Source organism: Littorina saxatilis, linkage group LG14, assembly GCF_037325665.1.
Source record: "Littorina saxatilis isolate snail1 linkage group LG14, US_GU_Lsax_2.0, whole genome shotgun sequence".
Classification (NCBI taxonomy): Eukaryota; Metazoa; Mollusca; class Gastropoda; order Littorinimorpha; family Littorinidae; genus Littorina; species Littorina saxatilis.
The window spans coordinates 30245727-30261847 of NC_090258.1; the positions used below are offsets into that span (position 1 = coordinate 30245727).

Consider the following 16121-nt stretch of genomic DNA (forward strand, 5'->3'; position numbering starts at 1 on the left):
TCAGAATCCAGTGACATTCTTTACTTATTTTTGATACAAGTCCATGTAAGCAAGCCAAAGAACATCTGTCGTGAAACTAATTGAAGGATTGAGCTTCAAACTTAAGCATAATTAATTAATTTGGTTGTTCAATCGACGAAAATGCACCGAAAATGGCGTACGTTGTCAACCATGGGACATCATTTACACGAAAGAGTTATGATATGATGATATGTTGACAGACTGGTACTTAGGCTGTTGAGCCTTTGTCTGATCTTTTGATCAGTTGCTATCCTAGCCTAACTTTGAGCTAGGTAACCTACACGATCTTTTGACCGTGGCCTATTCTATCAACTTTTTCTTGGCTGGTGGGAATTTGTAGTGAGAGGCATACTGACATTTGGGCTATACATATAGTCTTTCAGTGCATTGTCCAAGCGATTTTGAAACTGTTCATTGTCGGCGCTTCTACCACATTCTTGTCCAAGGAGTTCCATGTGTCTATGATTCTGTTCGTGAAGAAAGATTGTCGGAGAGCTGTTCTGCATTGTTTCTTCTTGAGCTTGAACTGATGTCCACGGGTATTACACAGGCTGTTCAGCTCCAGTGGGTTCTTGCAATCGTAGTATCCATGCATGAATTTGTATGCTTCAATCATGTCTCCCCGGATACGCCTATAGCACATGCTTGGAACTTTCAAGACTCTCAAACGCTCTTCGTAACTCAAGGTCTTCAACCCTGGGATACACTTCGTGGCTCTTCTTAACACACTTTCAATCAGATTTCTATCTTTCTCGAGTCGAGGATGACTCCACACCACATTGAGGGCCCCAAAGGGGGGGTATCATCACGATCACGGGAAGGGAAATTTTCGCTTTCACGATCACAGTTACCTTGATTTTTGTTTTCACGATCACGAACACCAGTGGCAAATCACGGTCACGGTAAAAGTTGCATGTACAGAAAGCACGTGTCAAAGTAAACACAACCACACAGTAATTCGCTCCTCTGGATCTATTGTTTATTCAACACAAAGTGACAACTGTTGCACTTTTTTTTATAATTATTTGTTGAATTCTCTTTCATACACACATAGAAATACATATCATGATTTGTAATCAGTAACAAGAATGTTGTTTTCATTGGGTTTTCTCTCTCTCTCTCTCTCTCTCTCTCTCTCTCTCTCTCTCTCTCTCTCTCTCTCTCTCTCTCTCTCTCTCTACACTCATACACATTCAACCCCCACACCCTCACTCACACACATGAATATATACTTGCACAATTTCACATTTCCAGAGCTAAATCTTGTAAACCCATTTTCTCAAAAACTATTGGGTGGATTGAAATTAAAGTACATGTATGTGTGATGGGTTTTTTATTTTCAACTTTGCCGTACAATTTGAGGTACACCATCGCCTGGTTCCATGGCCTTGAATAAAAAACAGGAATGCTACAGGCCAAAAACGGTTTTACCTGAAAGAAGCGCGCAGTACCAGTAGCGAAGCCACAAGCCTGAGCCTGCGAAGCAGGCGAGCCAACTAGGGGGGTCCGGGGGCATGCCCCCCCGGAACTTTTTTAAAAAAACGGTTAAAATCTGTGCAATCTGGTGCATTCTGGGCATCATTTTAGGGGTTGTAATAGTGTTGTGATCTTGTTAAAAATCCCATTTTAGCCTCCCCCCACCACCATTCAACACACCTCCAAACTGGTGAAAACAACACCACTGTGCGCTGGCTTCATTGAGACCGGCGCCCGGTCGCGTTGCGCGATATTCACACGGATCGTTTTTGCGGAAATTTTTCAACTTCACCGGAAAAAATTTGACTTTACCGGATTTTGAAAACGGCTTTATCGGATTTCCGGCAATTACCGGAAAAGTAGCATACCTGACAAAATCCCCAACGAACATGACTTTGATCGTCTTTGACATGAGGAAGTGACCCAAACTGGCGCGTCTCCCCGCCATTGTTTCTGAATTTAACCCATTGTTGATATTAAAGTTTACAGGCGCTAAAATAAATCTAAGCTTAATGCAAAGAAGCGACAATTAGAATCTATGCCAAGCGTGTCCACGTTGCTGGGATGAAAAACACATTTCTAGTTTCGGTTTTGGCTAAACGCAGACTCGATCTCGAGCCAGTCGAGGTCACACTGAGCGAGTGACAGCCGGACGTGGCAATGTCGACAATGTCAATGATCTCACTCAAACTCAAAGATCTTGAACAAATTTCAAGATCTTTGCCTACATTCAGAACAGGCATAGAGCAACATAGATCAACATACCTTGGTATTTCGTCTTCAGAAAGACCGACCCGTAGCCTGACCTTTCCACCAAGGAAGGCATTCTCACCGCCTGCTTTCTGGCTTGAATCCACAAAATATAACAGAAGTTCGATGACAGTACCGCTGCACGCCATTTTTGATCTTCGAATTCGAATTTCACTCAAAACTTTTGCACGAAGCCCTTCCATTGGATGAAGTTTGGTAGACTTTTGCAATTTGCCTTCTGATTGGATCTCTTTTTGTCAGTGTGTAATTTAAAGGGAAGCAATCGCTCTCAAAATCATATTTCTGAATGTGTTGTTGCTTCCCTTTCAATCGGGGTTGGCTCCTTACCGAATAGACTAGAGGATCATAGAGTGTAATACAGCTGTGAAAAAATGTACGTTGAAAATAAAATGCTTTGCAATAATGCCCATCACGATCACGAAAACAAATGACGATCACGATCACGAGACTTGATTTTTTTGTCATCACGGATCACGGGCAAAGTCCCATCACGATCACAGAAATGGAAATTTCGGCAATCACGGTCACAGAAAGGTCAAAAAACGCCAATCACGATCACGGTTTTAAACCCTTTGGGGCCCTCCACATTTGCAAATTCCAGATGAGGCCGTACAAGTGCAACAAAGAGAAGTCTTAGCGTTTCTGCGCCCAAATGCTCATAAGACCGTCTAATGAGACCCAGGATTCTATTTGCTTTGTTGACTTGTGTTTCCACGTGCTTTGAAAATTTCAATTCACTGTCTACACTGATTGACCCCAAGGTCCTTTTCTGCACTTGAGTTGTCTCCCTTGTCTGATCATACAGATAATTCCTTCTTTGACCCATGTAAAATGCATTCGTACAGTTCATCGGAGTTCATTCCGTAACTTCAAAGGGACGTGTGAACTCAGCTTTAATGGCACAGCCAATCTAAGAACAATGTATACTCTTTGAGCCAATCGACCGCGCGCGTTGTCATAGCGATAGCATAACACGTACAAAGGTTAGCTTCGTGTGTTCATGTATCAAACGAAAGAAACGTCAGAAAGGTGCAGACTTCTGCAACGAAATCCAAAAATATAAGAAGTGTATCTTTTATTAAGAGTTATGCGAGAGTATAACTGCAGTCTAGCGTTTAATACCAGTGTAATATTAATGTGAAGTACCAGATGCGAAACTGCGGTTATGTGAGACTGCTATCGCTCGCACTGCCCGCGCGGAGTAGACTAATGGATTGAATGAAAGCATGCCAGAACAGTGCCAGCGGGGAAGCGGAATTTTTCGCACTCCCACCATGTGAACGTTTGAATAGACGCAGCCTGTGTGGTGACATATTTTGGTAAGTTTAATCAGCACAAAGCTGCCTGGATGGAATGATTTTGTGTTGGGGAGGATTGAGTTTGTTTTGTCCCATCATAATATCGGGGTAGTTTGGGGACACACTCAAATCAGTTCTGCCGCAGTGAATCAGTGCATGTAGGTTGAATAACTGGCAGCGGAACAGGAGACTTTCACTGGAGTTTAATCAATCGGTGGTTCATTTATCGGCAAATTACTGACGTGTTTAGTTCTACTTAGCTCTGGGATCCGGTGTTACGTTTTCATCTTTCGCCGTGTTGATATTTCGCTTCTCGGCCTCGTTGATCTAGTATAACTCTACACTGAACAAAAAAACACCCTTCGATAGTACTGATGAGCGACCTTGTGTACCTTATATTCATGGGGCCAAATTTGTCCAACCAATTTGTTTTATTTAACTTAGAAATTTGATTCATCCTAAAATGTTTTTCTTCTTACTCAAGGGACGTAACCACTCAGGACACGTTTTCGAAGAATTCGATTTTGGGGGTGAATCTATTAAATTGTACCACCAATTTTTTTCACATGCAAGAAACTGACATGCTTTTCGTCCATAAATAATTTCACTTCTTAATTTTACCAGGAAACAACATTTCAGTCTTGAGTATATGTCGAGGGGGAAATTCAAATATATGTACACAGGCGAAAGATGAAATCTAGACACCGGGAGGAAATAAACTGTTTTAAAAACGGGGTTGATATGAGCAGAGACATACATTCTGTCTATGTCTCTGATATGAGCTCTAGTTTCAGTTTTGCTGTTGCACATTATTTACCTAAAGCCAGTAAAGGAATATATTGCAAACGGATTTATTTTTGAAAGCATGCTTTGTGCACTTTGGATTTTTTTTTGGGGGGGGAGGGGGGGGGGGGTGACAGGGCACTGCAGGGCGGTCCCAAGAATATTATCTTAAGCTCGTTTGACAACCGTGGTCTGTTGATTGTGTGTGTAGTTGTAGTTGTACAGTACTTGAGCTGCAATATTACACCGCTATGGCCAAACTACAAAAAAATAGGTGTGGTTACGGTAACATAGCCCAAAAAAATAGGGTAGGAAGGTAGGCAATCACTTTTTTTTTTAACTTTTTTTTTTCTAATGTGTACAAATTAAACCTACTTGACAGGGAAATAAGTGTGCGACTCGGGCGCTTTCGCTTTCATTGCGTTTTCTGCACTCGGTTTTTTTTCTTTTCTTTTTTTTTGACAAATGTAATAAAAAGTTATAGGGTCGGCCCCTAAAAATAGGGTAGGTCGGGTTACCGTAACCACACCTTTTTTTTTTTTTAGGCCTAAACAGTTTCAACGCTTATATTGAACAAAGAAGAAAAATCACATGACTGCTAGTGCTACTGACTGCCCTATATGCGGGTTGGCATGCATCAGGGCAGCAACGTGACTGCTAAGACGCCTCATATTCGCTGCATCTTTTTTGTGTGTGGAGTAAAGTGGTCGTCTGCAACAAAGCTTTGCGCATTGTGTGAGTCTGTGACTAATGCGCCATCTTATAGAACTTTATAAACTTGGCAATGGCATTTATTCTGTGGCGCTGTTAATCTAAAATTAGTGATTAAAACAACGAGACATCACTGTCATTGGTTGTGGAAATCGAAGGTACCAACTACCATGGTATGCATCTTGGAAAATAGAACATACCGGGCCGCAAGTTCCTTGTGTGAGCCTTCTACATTTTTTCTTTTAGTGCTTCTTTAATTGCTCCAAAGCTGCTTCTTTTGGACAGAAATGGATCACGCTCAGATCGCACATGTTTCTTGCCGAAGTTGCATTGGGGAGCCGGAAAGATAATTATTTGCACATTTGCTCGAAAAACTACTGCGCATGCGCAAAGTCAGAATGGCCGTTTTTAACCAAATCTGGAAAATAAACTAGAAGTCTTATGAAAAGTATGGTGGTCTCAAAACAAAGGTCTTAAAAACTAGGTTTTGCTGTATGCATCTCAAATGTACAGTCAAACCTGTCAATTTAATTACGACCACCCATTAGGGAGTGTCAAAAAGTGGTGGTTCAGTATTGGCATAAACCGGTAATTACCGGTATTTTACTGGTTGAAATAAGAAAATACCGGAACAAAAATGGCTGCCGGTATGACCTACCGGTTGATTTTTGAACTACCGTATTTTTTCTCCGCTGGTTAAACAACAAAGCCAGTACTCTTGAGTTGTACTCTTACTGGTTCCAATGACCAGCCTACCGTTTTTTTCTGGACAGTTTGCATCATAAAAGTTTGCGTACCGGTTTGAAAACATTCTGGCGCCATCACTGGTGGTTATAGGCAGGTGGTCGCTTATTGAAAGGTGAAGTTCACTGGAACTCAATCCTTTTTTAAGATCTCCGGAAATATAAAATAATCAAGTCTTAAAATGGGAGATATTTAGACATTATGAACTGAAAATCTGAGAAAACAGGGTCTCAAAATTAAGATGAGAGGCGAGAGTTGCCCAAGAAACGGTACGTACTCTTCCCACTCTCTTCACTCGCCAAATCTCGCGTGAGACTACAAAGAAACGAGGCTCAGGTTTGACTATTCTGTTTTCACTTTCAGAGTGTCAGATGACGAAGTCGACGAAACGATGATGGCCCGCGTTCGACCCAGTGACCATGACCATGGCTTGCCGCCACGATCGCAGAGCTCTGGAAGCCTCAAGTTTGATGAACAGGCTCAGGTGAGATATTGTTTGGCACTGAGTTATTTGCTGTGAAATATTTATACACCCATGGATAGAATAACATTAACGTATTAAATTAGATCTATGTATAATCTCAGCAATCTTACAACAAAATCCACGGGAAGATTGTTGTCACTGTAAATGAATCTCAAAGTGGTCACTAATTAGTAATTACTGTGGCATCATTTGCATCGGACTGATTCCAGAGATTGCCATTCTGTCATCTTCACTTAAAAAAGTCTGTGTGTTGCAGTTGCACTCTCTCTCTCTGGATCTGTATTTTTCTCTCTCTCATTCTGTCTCTCTCTAACTTTCACTCTTTGCGAGGTTTGTCTCTCTCTGACTCGATCTGTCTTTCTCTGTCATTCTTTCTTTATAAATCTCCCTCTTTTTTCCTCACTCTTTGTGAGTCTTTCTCTCTCAGTCTCACTCTTTCTCTCTCATGTCTACCACCTAACCCCATCCCCCCCTCCTTTAGGGCGAGGGCTGGATGTAAAATAGCAGATCACTACTTAATCTATTACCCTCGTTGAATAAAGAATTGTCATCATTGTCTCTCTGACTTTCACTCTTTGCGTTGTTTGTCTCTCTCTGACTCGATCTGTCTTTCTTTCTTTGTGTGCGTCTCCCTCTTTTTCCCTCACTCTTTGCGAGTCCCTCACTCTAACTCTCTCTCGCTCTCTGTGACTGTGAGTCTCTTCCTCACTCTTTCTCTCTTATGTCTACCATCTACCCCCCACCCCCCACAAAGAGACTGCCAACGTTCCAAAATTTAGAATAAAAAAACAAGAAAGGTATGTTGATGGAACGTTTGTTATTGACAAAACAATACATCTATATATCTATATACGGCTTGTCTGTGTCTGTCTGTCTGTCGGTCACTTCGCGATGCACGGCCAAAGTTCTCGATGGATCTGCTTCAGATTTGGTGGCCATATTCAGGTACACCCAAAACACAATCTGGTCGATGAAAATTTTCAACACATGCTCTCAGCGCGCAGCGCTGAACCGATGTTGGTTTTTCTGTACATCCATTCCCAGTAACTCTTCCTTATCTTCTCCAGTGTTTTGCGCGTTTATCTCCCTTCCTTCGTACGGTGTGCCTGCGAAGCCGGCGTACCCGGCTTTGCCGGGTATTCGGCTCTACTTCTTCCCGGCGAAGCGGGTATTCATCTAGTTCACAAATATATCGACCCAACGGTCTTTCAAGTGCACAGACAAACAATTAATAACGAAAACGAAGTGTGCAGACAATTCGCTTGCGACTTCGTGGCAGGCGGAAGAAAAAATCAACCAGATAAGTTTTCGTTATTAATTGTTTGTCTGTGCACTTGAAAGACCGTTGGCTCGTTATATTTGTGAATGTATTGTTTTGTCAATAACAAACGTTCCAACAACCTACCTTTCTTGTTTTTTTATTCTAACCATAGCTATAATAACTTTTTTGCTAAAATTTGCGATGATTTCAGCTGGCCGAAGATGTTCTGGTTGGCGGTGCTGTCAATAACCTTCTGTTGGAGAACGAAGGAGAGGAGGGCAAATGGATCCGACGGGAAATAAAATGCAGAGAATGTCGCTCATTCGTCCCGGTAGCGTCAGATTCAAGCGATGACGAGTAAGTGTGCAGACAATTTGTTCGCCGCAGCTTTTGCTTTGTATGAGCAGGGTGTTTGATGGGTTGGTTCCATGGCATAATGTATGAGCAGGGTGTTTGATGGGTTGGTTCCATGGCATAATGCTGAGTTTGATTGGTTGATTACAGTGTGAGTTTGCTGTTTGAGGTGATACTCATGAGAGAATTTTGGTCAGCGGCACTTTTTAATGGCAGCAGTACAGTGGAGCCTCCAAGACCTCCATAAATCTAAACAGTTCTTTGAGGTAGCTGTAGCCTTCAAATGGAGGTCAATTTCAGACCTTTTGAACGACGGGCGCAGAGGCTTGGTGGTAAGACGTCGGCCTCCTAATCGGAAGGTCGTGAGTTTGAATCCCGGTCGCTGCCGCCTGGTGGGTTAAGAGTGGATATTTTTCCGATCTCCCAGGTCAACTTATGTGCAGACCTGCTAGTGACTTAACCTCCTTCGTGTGTACGCGCAAGCACAAGACCAAGTGCACACGGAAAAGATCCTGTAATCCATGTCAGAGTTCAGGTGGGTTATAGAAACACGAAAATACCCAGCATGCCTCCTCCGAAATCGGCGTATGCTGCCTGAATGGCGGGGTAAAAACGGTCATACACGTAAAAATCCACTTTTAAAAACATGAGTGAATGTGGGAGTCTAAGCCCATGAACGAAGAAGAAGACCTTTTGAACAAACAAATCTTAAAAAGCAAGGTCTTAAAAGTGTTGGAGTCTTATATTAGGGGGTCTGAAAAGGTGGGTTGCTCTATACAGTTGAGTGTGATTGTGTTTTTGCCAAACTAGATGTTGTGAGAAATGTAATTATATTTTGTGGAGGTGCAGAATGGGGCTAGAATTTATAAAAACAACATTAACCAGCTTCAGTTTTACTCTGTTTTTGCTCAAATGAAACTGGTAAATAATGTATGGCCATGAAGTTGAACATTTACCATGTCATACATCACATTTTTTATATGCCTGAATATACCTTATGTTTGGTTTGATAAAGTGTGAGATGAATTTGGAAGCATGAGATTGCACTTTTACAGTGATCACAAGCACAAATTCACAGACCAATACATTTTCATTTTCACTATTCTAACTCTTTGAATAAATTTGCTAGCATGTGTCTGGGTTTCCTTTGCTTCAGTCAATGTAACCGAACATTGTTGATCAATTCAGACTTGCTTTCTAGCTAAGATTTCTAGAGGTAAACATTTTAAAAGAACTATGTCTGGACACATTTTGCTGTTACATTTATGGAGAAAAAATGGAGAGAAAAAAGATTTCTTGTACAAGAAAAAAAAAATTACTTTTGAACCCAGAGAAGTTGTGGTGAATTGGCAGTCAGTGGCTGACAGGAAGAGAAAAACATTATGCCTTTTTTCTTTTACCGACTTTCTATTTAACCCCTTCACTGCCCACCCCGTATGTAATACGTGGTCAATTTCGGTTTGCCGTACGCCCATAACCGTATCTCGTACGTGGGATTTGTGTCAACAACATTTCAGGACATTTCTGAAAACTAAATGGGAGGTAACCACTGTCCAAGTACTTGTAGGGGTTCTAAACACAGTTCTTGTCCATAGACCGTTCGGATAAGTTACTACCACGTGTTGAAAACTGTGTTAGAAATGTAGAACCGATCTATAGCATTCACAATGGCGGCCGAAAGTCGGACCTCAACTCGTAGACCTGTTTTCAAGCGATACAGTGTTCTGGAAGCTCTACAAGAAGTGATTTATGGATTACCTCACAGAAGAATACTTTTATGGGCTGTAATGTGAGTACCTGATGTTTGACACCAGTTTTAGCAGTGTTTTGTGTGGTTTTACGTGCTGCAATGTGTGTGTGTCACTGTAAGTCCGGAAACTGTAATTTTTGACAAAAATGGTCATTATATCAATTTTTACTATAACAATCACAAACAAAGTCCAATGATTATGTCATCCTATAATAAGCAAGGGTATAAGCAAAACACATGCCAAAGATCTAAGAGATATCTCAATAAATGATCGAGCAGTGAACAGATTAGTGAACCTACCGAAGAAAGCGAAATTTTGCCCTGGCACACAGCAGTACCAAAATGCTGTTATACTGTGGCAGTGAAGGGGTTAATGGGATTGGTCAATCATTCCTTCATGCAGTTACACACTTGGATTTGAAGTCAAGTTCTACAAACAGTGGCTTCATTTACACAATGCCAAAGCTTTAAGTTAAACTGTATTCTCTTGCTGTCAAACCTCCATTTGGTTCATGAATCATTCATGAGGTTGTCGTCACATGATCTGAGTGTCATTGTAGAGTTGAATCCTTTGGACTTTTTCTTTGACATTTGGTTTGAATTATTTTTTATTTTTCTGATTTATGTTCTTTGTATGTTCATTATTTTATGATTTTAACTTTGATGAATAAATCCCCCTTATATATATATATATATATTAGTGGTGTGTACAGTTTGAAGTAAATGTACCCCACCCAAGCTAGTCTGCCTATTCCTCCTAAATTCCCAAGTAGTGGTGTGTGAAGGTATTTTCCCATGTTTACATTTGGATGGCTCCTCTTGTTTTTAGTCTGTGAGTTGGTTTGTTAGCCTTTATTATTTCTCTTTTTTGAAAGGTAATATATTCAAGAGGAACATGCATACCTTTGTGATGCAACCCCCCGCGGGTTAGGGGGAAGAATTTACCCGATGCTCCCCAGCATGTCGTAAGAGGCAACTAACGGATTCTGTTTCTCCTTTTACCCTTGTTAAGTGTTTCTTGTATAGAATATAGTCAATGTTTGTAAAGATTTTAGTCAAGCAGTATGTAAGAAATGTTAAGTCCTTTAATGTACTGGAAACTTGCATTCTCCCAGTAAGGTCATACAGTGGAGTCCAGGTATAACGAACCTGGGTATAACGAAATCCCGCTTTTAACGAACTGCCATTGATTTCCCGGCAGACAGCCTTCTATTTCTTACTTGTTACTTTCGGGCTACAACGAACCTTTTGAACTCATTTGCATAACGAACCCCTCTTATAACAAACACGTTTTCATCCCCCCAGAGCAGTTTTGTCTCTAAAAGTCACAAGGCTACAACGAACGGTGCAAGGTCTCGGCCAACCAAGACTATGGCATACTCGTAGCAAAGCCGCGGAATGGTACCGTAAACCAAGAATAGTGACGTAATTACGTCACGGTCGAAAGTCTTTGACGTCAATGCCTCCCTGTAGTCTTTTTCTCTCGCGCGGTGTGTGTGTGTGTGTGTGTGTGTGTGTGTTCATTTTGTGCACATGTGTTAGTGTTACTGTTTGTGTGTGTGTGTGTGTGTTTGTGTGTGTGTGTGTGTGTGTGCGCGCGTGCATGAGTCTGTACTCGTGTGTGTGTGTGTGGTGTGTTTGTGTGTGTGTGTAAGAAAGAAAGAGAGAGAGAGGGAAGGAGAGAGAGAGTGTGTGTGTGTGTGTGTGTGTGTGTGTGTGTGTGTGAATGTCTGAAGAGTACTCGGGTCCAGCGCCAGCGTTTTTTATAGACACTGACCTTCTTTCCAGGGGTCAATGACCCAGTTTTAGCTATGAGAGGTGGTTCCCCTGTCATATGAGAGAGGAAACACTTCCTGCACTGGGGTCAGTGACAGTTTAATCTATGGGGCGGTCTCTTTGATGTCTCAGCTGAAACATGCATTATCACAAGTTGTTTGACTGGTACTCAGGCGGTCTCTTTGATTTTTTTCTATTTTGATACACTCCAGGAAAAAAAGTCCCGCCTTATGACCCGGAAAATACCGTACATGCTTTTACACGACTTTTTAAATTTTACTTCTAAAATTACAGTAAAGTGAACATTTGAACTATGCCTCTCTATGGATTATATTATGAAGCATGCAGAGATTGTACTCTCCAAGGAAAGATCGATGGGACGATCATTTGAAGGTGAGTGGGAAAACTTGTCTTGAGGCCATTTAGGGTTGAAAACTCTACAGCGAATTACTGATATAACGAACTAAAATGTATCTCCCTTGAGATTCGTTGTACCCGGACTCCACTGTATATTGTACTACTTTGCAAGCCCCTGGAGCAATTTGTTGATTAGTGCTTTTGTGAACAAGAAACAATTAACAAGTGGCTCTATCCCATCTCCCCCCCTTTCCCCGTCGCGATATAACCTTCGTGGTTGAAAACGACGTTAAACACCAAAGAAAGAAAGAAAGAATGAGAGAAAGAAAGCAAGAAAGACAGAAAGAAAGACCTTGGTGATGCAGCAACATGCCCTAATCTGAATGAAATAGAAAGGTGTGTATGTACAGAGTATTTCGTACAAGGAATTAATTTCTCAAGGTTCTATCCAGCTTCTAGTCTTCAAAATTTGTGTTCACACAACAGCTGTATAATATTTTTTCCTCACACCAGGGCTGTATTATCATTCAGCATAATATTTTTTCCTCACACCAGGGCTGTTTTATCATTCAGCATAATATTTGTCTTCACACCAGGGCCGTATTATCATTCAGCAAGAAAGCACCGGTTGGTGACTCGCCAACCAAAAAGACAACCGGTGCTTTAACTGACATCCCGGACGCAAATGCGAGCAGCTCGCAAAACAATACTCAGACACCCAAACCTAAACGCAAACGGTCACGGTGAGAATAGCCTAGCAGTGTTGTACACATTTTGTCGTTCATCAGTATCGACTAAAAAAGATCTCTGTTAATACACTCAAGCAGTCTTGCATGTATCGGTTTTGTCGGCTTTTGCAAAGTGTTATACTCGCACTTTTTTTTGCATTCGATGACGCTGACAGATCCAACGTTGGATTTTCTACTTATATTGTGGCTCTTCAGTATTGACAAATTAACTGTATAGATCTCTGTTAATACAGTCTCAAGCAGTCTTGCACGTATCGGTTGTGTTGGCTTTTGCAAAGTGTTATACTCGTACTTTTCTTCTTGTTTGATGTCACTGACACTGACAGATCTATTGTTGGATTTTCTACTTGTATTGTGGGTCTTCAGTATCCACTAATTAACTGTACAGATCTCTGTTAGTTCACTTAAGTAGTCTATGTAATGCACTCGCCAGTATTGTCAGCTTTTGCAAAGTGTAATATACCTTTCCTCTATGGGGTTAGTGCTAGGACTGGTTGGTCCGGTGTCAGAATAATGTGACTGGGTGAGACATGAAGCCTGTGCTGCGACTTCTGTCTTGTGTGTGTCGCACGTTATATGTCAAAGGAGCACCGCCCTGATATGGCCCTTCGTGGTCGGCTGGGCGTTAAGCAAACAAACAAAACAAAAGTTTAAGGACACTGGCAGATCTAAAGTTGGATTTTGTTGACTTATTGCAGGGCGGGGATGTAGCTCAGTCAGTAGCGCGCTGGATTTGTATCCAGTTGGCCGCTGTCAGCGTGAGTTCGTCCCCACGTTCGGCGAGAGATTTATTTCTCAGAGTCAACTTTGTGTGCAGACTCTCCTCGGTGTCCGAACACCCCCGTGTGTACACGCAAGCACAAGACCAAGTGCGCACGAAAAAGATCCTGTAATCCATGTCAGAGTTCGGTGGGTTATGGAAACACGAAAATACCCAGCATGCTTCCTCCGAAAACGGCGTATGGCTGCCTAAATGGCGGGGTAAAAGACGGTCATACACGTAAAATTCCACTCGTGCAAAAAACACGAGTGTACGTGGGAGTTTCAGCCCACGAACGCAGAAGAAGAAGAAGAAGACTTATTGTCACTCATCAGTATCGACTAATTTACTGCAGGTTTTTGTTAATACACTCTCAAGCGTTATTGTTACATGCACTTATCGGTATTGTCCGCTTTGGGAAATGTTCCACTTTTCTTCTATAGTTCAGTGACAGATCTAATGTTGGATTTTGTACACATTTGACAATGATAGTTAAGAGTGTAGGACTATGTGTTCATTCACTAAAGCAGAGGCCTCTAGCTCAGGTAAAAAGCTCAGTTGGTATCGGCGCCCAGGCTTCAAAACCTGAGTTGTCACTATCGGCATGGGTAATCGATCCCCACGTTCGGCGAGGGATTTATTTCCTAGAGTCAACTTTCTGCAGACTCTCCTCGGTGTCTGAACACCCCTATGTGCACGATAAAAAAAACAAGTTCACACTGGAAGTCTCAGTGCTTGAAAACATGAATACACGCATTCAGGATAAAGAAAACAAATGGGTAGCGCCGTATACTGTATGACAGCTCGCTTTCCCCAGTGAGAAAGCAGCCCGAATTTCCATGAGGGTAACCTCACCGGACTACATGAAATCTTATCTTAAATCTTATCTTATCTTAAATCTTATCTTATCTTAAATCTTATCTTATCTTAAATCTTATCTTAAATCTTATTTTATCTTAAATCTTATCTTATCTTAAATCTTATCTTATCTTAAATCTTATCTTAAATCTTATCTTATCTTAAATCTTATCTTATCTTAAATCTTATCTTATCTTAAATCTTATCTTATCTTAAATCTTATCTTAAATCTTATCTTAAATCTTATCTTAAATCTTATCTTATCTTAAATCTTATCTTATCTTAAATTTTATCTTATCTTAAATCTTATCTTAAATCTTATCTTATCTTAAATCTTATCTTAAATCTTATCTTATCTTAAATCTTATCTTAAATCTTATCTTAAATCTTATCTTATCTTAAATCTTATCTTATCTTAAATTTTATCTTATCTTAAATCTTATCTTAAATCTTATCTTATCTTAAATCTTATCTTATCTTAAATCTTATCTTATCTTAAATCTTATCTTAAATCTTATCTTATCTTAAATCTTATCTTATCTATTGTACTCATTGGTATTGTCAGCTTTTGCACAGTGTTCACTTTTCTTAGTTTTGCTGACAGGTCCAATGTTCATTTCATTAACGCTTTGCTCGGTTGGTGTGCAAAACTTCACTCTTATTTTCAGGCCTTTCCTCAGATGCAGCTTTCTGTTTTGGTGGATGTCTGTTTTCAGTCATAAACTTTTTGTCTTTTGGGAATAATATTTGTTTAACTGTTGTGCGTTTTTTGTTCTACATGTGTATGTTTATTCTGCCTTTTTGTGTGTCCTTTCGCAAAAATTCAGTGGAGTTTTTTTTATTGTGTACATTGTTTTTAAGGTTCAGTGTGAGTAAAACACAAATATAACATAACCAAATAAGTAAGTACATGTAGTAAACTAAAATGGCACTGTTCTATAGTTCACAAAGTTGCCTTCGTTTTGCAGGTGTCGAGGTGACCTGTTAATTTCATTACTGGTGTAATTTTGTTTTAACTAACTAAATTAATTGAACTCTTGTTTTTGTTCTTTAAATCTTATTCTTAGTTTTCCCCTTTTCTTCATTTGGTTAAGCAGTTTGTGATTTTTGTGCTGAAACTTGTCACTTTTTTAAATTGTTGTCATTTTAAAATCAAGCCTGTTTGTTACACAGGAAACGCATTTCTAAAGAAAAGAAAGGGAGGATTATAGTTGTTGGATTTGTTTGTTAAGCGCATAGTGCTTTTAGTTATGCGCTATAGAAATCTCCTTAATAAATAAATTAAGTATGTGTGTTTGAGTTAACACTCGTTAAAAGGATAAAATGTGACCCTCCACCACGAAATGAGTCGCATGTCACCTCGCGCGGTTCTGCGCTAGGCTTAATATAAGTCCGGGGAGTGTCTGGTAACAGTGTGAGGGTCATTTTAGTCACAAGCTTATAACTCTCTTTTCTAAAACGGTTTTCACCACTGGATAGAGCATAAAAACCTCTTTAGGAAAATGTAAAAATATGAAAATCATGCAAAGGTGACATGCGACTCATCCCGTGGTGGAGGGTCACAAATAAGAACTGGTTTGAACCACTGGGCTGCTCACAAAAGAAAACTAATTAAATGGCTCAAGGACATAGGCAATTCAAGAGCTTTATAATACCATTGAAAAACAGATTAATTTCAGTGTTACTCTCGGTCTTTGGTCATTGACCCATACTTTTGTGATCTGACGCACTAATTGAAATTTCATCCCTGCGCCAGTCGACCGTCCAATAGTTGTGACAAGTATAGGCGATCTGATCTGACTCATACGAACAATATTTTTCTACCCAGTGCATTTGGACCAGTGCTGTGTACATATTTTCAATCTCTTATTCGTCCTCTGAGTCTGGGAACAATCGACACCTAAAAATAAAGTGGCAGTGGGGCAACCTGAGAAGCCTATTAAGCGTCAATTTAAGTGGACCCCTTTA

General features: G+C 40.5%; 1 protein-coding gene across 1 annotated transcript in view; it reads left to right on the plus strand.

Annotated features, from left to right (window-relative positions):
- The first annotated feature begins 3463 nt into the window (after positions 1-3463).
- Positions 3464-16121, plus strand: part of LOC138947541 (transient receptor potential cation channel subfamily M member-like 2) — a 102899-nt gene continuing 90241 nt past the window's right edge. Inside the window, exons 1-3 of the mRNA XM_070319032.1 lie at positions 3464-3587; positions 6168-6288; positions 7761-7906. Of these exons, the coding sequence (XP_070175133.1) occupies positions 6196-6288; positions 7761-7906 (239 nt within the window). The 5' untranslated portion in view covers positions 3464-3587; positions 6168-6195. The remainder of the gene's footprint in view (positions 3588-6167; positions 6289-7760; positions 7907-16121) is intronic.